General features: G+C 41.2%; 1 protein-coding gene across 1 annotated transcript in view; it reads right to left on the bottom strand.

The window, feature by feature from the left end:
- Nucleotides 1–6,225: 6,225 nt before the first annotated feature.
- The window catches only part of MOXD1 (monooxygenase DBH like 1), a 108,979-nt gene continuing 106,068 nt past the window's right edge, over nt 6,226–9,136 (bottom strand). Inside the window, 1 exon segment of the mRNA XM_038742222.1 lies at nt 6,226–7,663. Within this exon segment, the coding sequence (XP_038598150.1) occupies nt 7,496–7,663 (168 nt within the window). The 3' untranslated portion in view covers nt 6,226–7,495.

Below are 9,136 nucleotides of genomic sequence, written 5' to 3'. Positions count from 1 at the left end.
CCTTCTATTCTCCATTTACACTCAATCTCTTGGAAAATTAGTTCTCTCCCATAGGTTCAACTATCATCTCTCTGTGTAGTTGGATGATTCCCAAATCTATCTCCCCAGATGGGATTACTCTCCTTCTCTGCTGTTTCTCATTTCCCCTGGACACTTCAAACTTAACTTGACCAGAGCAGAACTTCTCATCTTTCCATCTGAGCCCTGTCCTTACTGTCTTTCCCATCACTGTAGAAAACACCACCATCCTTCCTATCTCACATGCCCAACAAGCTCACATTCAACCCACATATTCAATCTGTCACCAAGCCCTGTCCATTCTTCCTTCCCAGCATCTCTAGAATCCTCCCCTTCATCTTCACCCAAATTGCTACTCTGCTGATCCAAGCATTTATCATATCCTGCTGTGACCACTACATTCAATTGTATTTATTGAGCTCTTACTGTGTGCAGGGCACTGTACTAAGCACTTGGGAAGTACACTACATCAGACTCCTTGCTGACCTCCCTCCCTCCAGTCCTTACTTCATGCTGCTGCCAGGATCATTTTCCTAAAAAATGTTCTCTCTGCTCCTCAAAAACTTCTTTCCACTCCAGCAGTTTCACACTCATCTCCACATCAAGAAGAAACTCCTCCCCATTGGCTTTAAGGCACTCAGTCAATTAATTCCCTTCTACCTCACCACCCTGATTTCCCACTACCACCCAAACCATACACCATACTCCTCTAATGACTACAAATTAACTATAACTCAATCTCCCCTTTCTCACTGCCAACTCTTTAACCAATGTCAATCAGTCAATCAATGACAGTGCTCTACATACAGTAAATGCTCAGTAAATCCCATTTAATTGAGCGCTTACTGTGTGCAGTGCACTGTTCTGTGTCCTCCCTCTGGCCTGGAACTCACTTCCCATTCAACTCTGAGACTACACATTCCCCACATTCAAAGCCCTATGAAAATCACACCTCTTTCAAGAGGCCTTTGCTAACTAGATCACATTTCACCTATTCTCCTTTTTCAATCGTATTTTCTTTTACTTTTCTACGTATTCTCTTCTACTTTTCCTATGCGCTTGATCTATACACCCTAAGAATTTGATATTCATCTCACCCCCAGCCCCAGAGCACCTAAGTACATATCTCTATGCTCTCCTATTCCCCCATCAGAAGTTTTATTTTAGTGAGTGTTTCCCCACTGACTGTGACTTCATTGTGGGCAGGAGACATGTCTGCCAACTCTACTGTATTGTACCCGCCCAAACTCCTAGTACATTGGTCAGAAATCAGCCAATCATACTTACTGAGCACTTACTGTGTACAGAGCACTGTACTAAGCACTTGGGAGAGTACAATATAACAATATGATAGACACATTCCCTGCCCACAATGAGCTTACAATAATCACTCAATAAAGACCACTGCTGATTGTGAACTTTGAACACAATGGCCATCATGTATATACACTATGGTGGTTATATTAGTCATTGTTGCACCACAGACCCAGCTGAAAAATTCAAATTTGTGGGCCTTAGGAGTCTTTTCCACGATTTCGATCAATTACCACCATTTTATTCTAAATTCTTAAAATGGTTCTGGTATGTAAGGAGTGCTTATCATGTGCAGAGCACTGTACTAAGTGTTTGGAGGAGTCCAAGATCTTTGTTGTGATTTTCTGTAGCTTCTACCTCGACATTCAGCATTTTTTTTTCCTGCATTACCACTGTAGAGGGAATTGGAATCATGGACATTTCTTCCTCATTCTCTTTAGTTGGAAAATATCTTGCACTGTATTCATCCCGATTTCTATTTAGCTTCAAATGTGTTTCTTGTTGCTGGTAGAAATGTTTTTTAATAACTCAGGGAAAGCCAACTGTAATTACTTTTATGAAAATTAATCCTTCTACCTTTGAATGTTACCTGATAGCCCTCTGTTTCTTAGCCAGTTTCCTTTTACCTCATAGCTAACAAACTCAAATTGGTCTTTCCACTTCAGAACTGAGTGTGCACCAACACTATTTTACCCTTTTTGGTGAAACGTGGCTCAAATCAGAAAGCAGTTATTTATTTCAGAAGCATGAATATGCAAGTGGAAAAAATGTGTATGCTTTTTTTATTCCAAACCAAGTCAACATAGGCAGCTGCACAGGATCTTGTATAGAATGTGTGAGGGAGAGCACTGAATGAGAAGAGACTTGCCCTGTTTAATAAGGGTGTGGTTTTCTCCTTTTTGGCTATTTCCTTTTTTCAAAAGAAAGGTGAACTGGATGTCAGTGAGATTAATTTAGTCTTTGGGAAAAGCAAAATTCTTTCCTGACCTTTTTGGCACCACATTTTAAAAGTGAAGGATTGTAAAGGAAAAGCATCTAAGACCATTTTGGGTTTTTTTTTTGTATCTGTAAAGTGTCTTCTCTGTGTACAGAACTGTTCTAAGCACAGGGGTCTTGTTTTATGCTGTTGTCATCTCTGACCCATAGTGACGCCATGGACATATCTCTCCCAGAATACCTCACCTCCAACTGCAATCATTCTGGTAGTGTATCCATAGAGCACTGGGGTACATATAAAGTAATCATTTTGGAAACAGTCTCTGTCCCATGTGGGGCTCACAATCCAAGGAATCAATCAATTAATTAATCAGTGGCATTTATTGAGTGTTTACTGTGATAGATGTGTTCCCTGTCCACAAGAAGCTCACAGTCTAAAAGGAACTTACATTCTTGAGGCAGCTTATAGTCTATAGGGAGTAGGATTGAGTAGGAAGGAGATTAGGTATTGAATCCCCATTTTACAGGTGAGGAAACTGAGGTACAGGAAGTTGTGTCTTGACCAAGGTCACACAGCAGACAACTGGCAGAGCAGGGATTAGAACCTTGGTCCTCCTGCTCCCACACCCGTGTTCTTTCCATTAGGCCAAGCTGTTAGAAAGGAAAACAAACTGCCCTGTTCAGAAGAAAAGACTGGTTTGGGTGGATGGATTTTTGATGTTGAAGTCCTATCTGTCCTAGCAATAATCGTTATGGGACTTGTTAAGGGCTTACTATGTCCCAGGCACTGTTCTATGCTCCTAATGAGATCATAACTTCTTCTGCAGATTGAGGGAAAATAATCAATGAACCAATTAACCATATTTATATTGAGGGCTTACTGTGTGCGGAGCATTGTGCTAAGCCCTTGGGAGAGTACAATTAAACAGAGTTGGTAGACACGTTCCCTTCCCAAAGTGGTTTACAGTTAAATTCCTTCCATTATAACTTGGCCAAAGATGCTGATTCAGAAACTTCTACTCTCTTGCTCCCCTCAAATCTACATTTCAATGTCTATCTCCCCAACTAGGTTGTCAGCTCTCTGAGGGCAAGGATCATGTCTACCAACTCTTGTATTGTACTCTCCCAAGCATTTTGGTGTAGTGCTCTGCCCACAGTTAATAGTCAATATCTTTGATTACTAATTAGTGAAGGGATGAAAAAATGCATTCAAATTTAAAATGGTTCTGCTTAGGCCTATCTTTCGGTTATTCAGTACTCCATCAATCAATCAACCAGAGGTATTGACTGAGCACTTATTGTATGCAGAGCACTGTACTAAATGCTTGGGAGTGTACAACAGAGTTGGTTAAAGGTTCCCTACTCATAACGAGCTTACTGTCTAGATGGGGAGACTGACATTAATATAAATACGTAATGTATAAAAATAAATCCACTGTACTAAATGCTTGGGAGAGCACAGTTCAAAATAGTACATATAGATGATCCCTGTTCACAAGGATCTTACAGACTGGGGGGTGATGGACATTAAAATAAGTTACAGCAGGATTTGTAAATACGTGCTGTGGGGCTGAAGGATGGGTGAATATCAGAGTGGAATTTTGACTTTGAGACTCAATGTGTGGCTTTCAGGGTGGAAACAGAAGGAGAAGGGAACAGGAGGAAGTGGCCAATGAGAGCAGCTATAGGGACAGCATATCCCATCCCAACACCAAACTAAGAGTGTCCCTTGGGCAAGTCCTGCTTTTCCCAGACCCTAGAGAATAAACTATCCCAGAAACTCAGCACCTTTTGTGTCACCTTTGACTCCTATTTTAACCCTAATAATGACATTTATTGAGTGCTTACTATTTGCAAGACACTGTTGTAAGCACTGAATAATAATGATGGTATTTGTTAAGCGCTTATTATGTGCAAAGCACTGTTCTAAGTGCTGGGGAGGATACAAGGTGATCATGTCGTCCCATGTGGGGCGCTCAGTCTTCATCCCCATTTTACAGATGAGGTCACTGAGGCTCAGAGAAGTTAAGTGACTTGTCCAAGGTCACACAGCAGACATGTAGGGGAGCTGGGATTAGAATCCATGACCTCTAACTCAGAAGCCTGGGCTCTTTCCACTGAGCCACGCTGCTTCTCTGCGTCAGTCTAGCATGAAATCCAGCCAGTTTTTTCTCCACAGTTTTTACTGAATCCTTATCCACCCCAATGACACAATCCTGGTTCATGGTCTCATCATCTTTTAGCTAGATTACCATATTGGCTTCCTCACTGGGTTCCCTGACCCCAATTTTTTTTCCTCTTTAATCTATATCATGCTTTCCAGTCCAAATGATCTTCACAAAATGTGGTCCTGCTAACCACTCTCCTGTCCTCATAAGATTACAATTGCTTGCCATCAACATAAACTCCTGAACATTGGCTTCAAGGCTCTTCAGCCACAATTTCCTTCTTTTCCATCAGCTTTCCTCATTTACCATGTCTCAGCTCATACTATACATTCTTCCCAAATGAACCTTTTCTCTCTGCCTCTGTCTCTGTCTCTCTCTCTCTCTCTCACATGCTTTCTCTCTTTCTTCACCCACCTCTTACACATTTGGCTTGTTGCTCATGACTTCTCCATATCTTCAAATTCACCAGATCACAGCTCTCCCCATTTTCAAAGCCCTTCTGATAGTGTCACAGCCCAATATCTGATCCTTCAGCACAGTACCCTGCTGAGCTTTGTTTTTCTCTTTATGTTGAATTAGGGTTTTGTTGTATCTGTCATCAGCCCTCCCACTTCTTTACTTTAAAGCCACCCAAACAGGGACCATGTCTAATTCCACCTGTGATTTTTTTCCAATGCTTAGTACAGTGCTCTATACCCAGTAAGTGCTTAATACATATTACTACTACTACTACCTCCTCCAAGCAGCTTTCCCTGATTAATCTTCCTCTCCCAGATGTACTTCAATACTTACGTAGGTTTTCACAGCCACCTAGAGTGTTTATGTACATATCTATTGATATAATCTAGTTGGAGCACTAAAGCACAATGCTTCTTTTCTCCTACATTATTTACTGTATTAAGCTCTCACTATGTGTCAAGAACTGTTTTAAGCTCTGGGGTATATATAAGTTTAATCAGGCCGGGCACAGTCCCTGTCCTATATGGGCTCACAGTCTAAATATGAGGAAGTAAAGGAATTGAATCCCAATTTTAAAGATGAGAAAACTGAGGTACAGAGAAATGAAGTGACTTGCCCAAGTTCTGCGGAAGAAACAGACTTTAAGATCTGTATATAAAGGTTTTGGGGACGGGTAAGTACCTAAGTCCCTAGGATTCAGTACTGAAGAGCAAAGGTGGTACATTGGCAATAAAAAGGGGTGGAGAGAGGGCAAAGCTGTGAGGGGATGAGTAATCAGGGAAGATCTGCTGGAGGAGACATAATTTGAGTAGGGCTTTGAAGATAGGGACACTTACTGAGCATTGAGAACAGTGCATTGTAGTAAGTGCTTGGGAGGTAGAAAAGAAATACAAGACATGGTCTTTTCCCACTAGTAGCATACACAATATTGCGAGAGTCAGAGAGAAATATCAAGGATGCATAAAAGGGAGTAACAGCTTGGCTTATGCTATTTTCCAGAGGGCAGTAGGATTTTGAATGAGTTCTAGTTGATTTTTTTAATATGTTGAGACAGAGTCAAGGTCAAACTTTACAAAATCAATTAACTAAAATGTCTTACCATTGCTACTCTTACTGGACAAATGCAAGATTATGTTGCTGTGAATGAAAGAAAAACCATCAGAACATAGCCTGATGTTTCGTAACAGTGTATTTCTTGGAAGATTCTATTTTACAGACTAGAGTCAGCATAAAACAGAGCATCGATCAACTGCAAAATTTGAAGTTAATCTAGATGCATTCAAGTTCTTAAGTCACTTGCAGATAAAGAGAAGCAAGATAAATCAAGAAATTTTAAATTAAATTTAGTTTATTAACATTACCCAAATAGTCACTTTTATATTGAAATGAGGCAGGGTAAGATGTGGTAAAACTTTCTGGAAAGCTATCGATGCTGAATATTTTTGGTGGATGGCAAAGTCTCAACACCATAAACATTTGTCAGTGTAAGTGGTAATTGGTTGTATTATGAACTAGCAAAATTAGTTTAACTATATATATTTATATAAAAAAATAAATCTACAATGGCAACCAGGGCTCAGATTGAGCCAGTATGCAGCAGGGGTGGCTCTTGGTGACTCACATGCCAAGCTTTTCTCCTTCTAGATGGATATATCACCCACTTCTCTCCCACGCAGTCCCAATATCCAACCTATAGGCCCAATGTGGAGCATGCCCCTCAACTGCTAGACAGTAGCACTCAGACGACGGTTTTCTTCACCCCTCTGGTCAACCATAAATCCTGTGCTTCTCAGACCTAGGGCAGGGAGGCCATGAGGCTTAACGGAAATCTCAGCAGGCCAGTTCTTCCTCAGGAGTGGAGATGGAAGTCCAGTTCAGGAGGAGAGGGAGGTGTGCATGGAGAGGATGTGGGGGAAGAAAGGGCAAGAGGACAAGAGGTTATGGCTGGGGTGATGATGTCCTGAAAGAAGCTGGTGCTCTGAATGCAGAATTAATGGACAGAACGGGAAGCCTTTAGGTGGAATGGAAAAATTCATGGATGGAATATCAGGGGAAAAAAAACAAGGCAAGTGCAATGGAGGATAGAGAAAAGGAGATCAGAACAAAGAACAGACCAAATGGAGAAATGGGTAAGGGGAGATTCACAAAAAAAGGGAGAAGTAAAATGAAGGGCATTTCAAAACCAAAATAAAAGAGAATGAAAGAGAAAATGTAAGGTAGAAGAGTCCAGAAAGATATTTAAACCATCATAAAAGAGGCTGAAATGTAAGCAAAAGTCCTGAAAATTGAGGATTAGCCCTCAGGGTTAGAATATACTCCTGTCCCTTCTTGCCAAGGTAAAGGAACCAAGGACAGCCCGTTTCAAGTCACGGCTTCCTATGCTGTCCCACACCATGGATGGGAAGCAGACAGGGTCGATTAGTTCTGGGCTGGAAGGTTAGTGGAGATAGGACAGTAGTGTTTGCTCTATTAAAAATTCTCAAATTTGACCATGGCCCACCCCTCCAATTGAATTTGTACAGTTGGGCCATCACAGGAAGAAACAGTGCAAGCAACCGCGTCCTGACCCAGCCCATACAGCATCACCCAGTGCAGGGAAGTTAGAATGCAAAGGTCCCGGTACTCGCCACTAAACTACTGATAATGCCCCAAACCACACCCAACTTAAGGATGGGAGTGCTGCATAAAGGAGAGGATGACCGGCAGGCAAATGACTCTGGTTTATATGGTCTTTCCACTTCTGGGGGGAGAGCCGTCATTCCTTGAATCTGAAATTAAAGCAGAAAAACTGCAAATTAGCACAGTTCAAGAAACGCAATTGCCTGGTCACAATTGCTCCAAACAGGAATTTAGTGGGGATTCCCAAGGGAAAGGACCTGAAAGAGTTTCTGCCAACTGGAGCATCCTGCTAAAAAAAGGAGGGGACTCCAACGCCCACCCAAGATGGATAACTATCACTTCTTTGTGTTTTTTTTTTCTAATATTTAAGAGCTTACTATGTGCTAGGAACTGTTCAAAGTGCTGGGATAGATACAATATAATCAGGTTGGACATGGTCCATGTCCCACATGGGGCTCATAATCTTAATCCCCATTTTACAGATGAGGTAACTGTGGCACAGAGAAGTTAAGGGACTTGCCCAGGGTCACACAGCAGACAAGTGGTGGAGTCAGGATTAGAACCCAGATCTTTCTGACTTTCAGGTCTGTGCTCCAATCCACTAGGCCATGCCACTTCTTGAGAGGAAATTCAGGAGAGGAAATCCCCATGGCAAATTCTTAGATATGAAACTACAATTTAACTACTCTGTTTTTCTTTTTTTTTTTATTGAATAAACTCATTATGGGAAGGGAAAGAGTCTACCAACTCGGTTGTATTGTGCTCTCCCAAGCACTTAGTAGTGCTCCGCACATAGTGAATGCTCAATAAATACCACTGATGATGAAAAATACATATAAAGCCCATTTGTTTCATGGCTGGGAGTGGGATCTAAATTTAAACACAGTGACTGAATAAGGTATTGCTTTCTTGGGAAAGAACTAAATATATTTTTAAAAGGCTAATATTTTTTAAATGTTTTGTTTTTTTGGTGGGGGGCATTGACCCCTAAGAAAGACTCTCAGAACAATAAGCACAGGAAAAAAAAGTCTATGAAATAGTCTTCTGAGTCAGAAATTTTTGAACTGTGTTCTGAGGAATCTGGGGATTTTATAAGCAGGGGCCAGAGGTCCACAAAAACTGCTCCTAGGCAAATATCTTACTATTTCAATCATTTTCAAGTTTGTTTTTCTTTAATGAAATGATTCCATGATACCTTAAAGTGTGTTTCACAGGGAAAAAACATGTTCTTTAAAGAATCTCATCATGGAGGAAGGGGAATCTGGGACTTGAGGAATGATCTGAGGTTCTCCAGAGGCTGGAGGAATTTTGATCATATTAGGTAAATGTTAAGATAAAAAGTGGATATTTGAGGGTAGGGCACTGTGCCCCAGATCTCCAAAGGGGTTGTTCTGATAGCCAAGACTCCTGCATGTTTACTGTCTATAAGTTTGAGAATTTCCTAGAACTAGCAACATTTCTCCAAGAGCTTCAGAATCTAGGGTTTCATTTTCCTCAGGGGTTTTCCATCCTTTTTTAGAACATGGGTCTCTGAGTTTTCAAGTTTCAACCTTAAGTACCCTCTACACCACACATCATCATCTCTGTCTCTCTCTCCCCCACCCTTCATCTCTCTGTCTCCC

This window comes from Tachyglossus aculeatus, chromosome 2, assembly GCF_015852505.1.
Source record: "Tachyglossus aculeatus isolate mTacAcu1 chromosome 2, mTacAcu1.pri, whole genome shotgun sequence".
In the NCBI taxonomy this organism is placed as follows: domain Eukaryota; kingdom Metazoa; phylum Chordata; class Mammalia; order Monotremata; family Tachyglossidae; genus Tachyglossus; species Tachyglossus aculeatus.
Note: the sequence above shows the minus strand (reverse complement) of the source record. Positions and strands in the feature narration are given on the sequence as shown.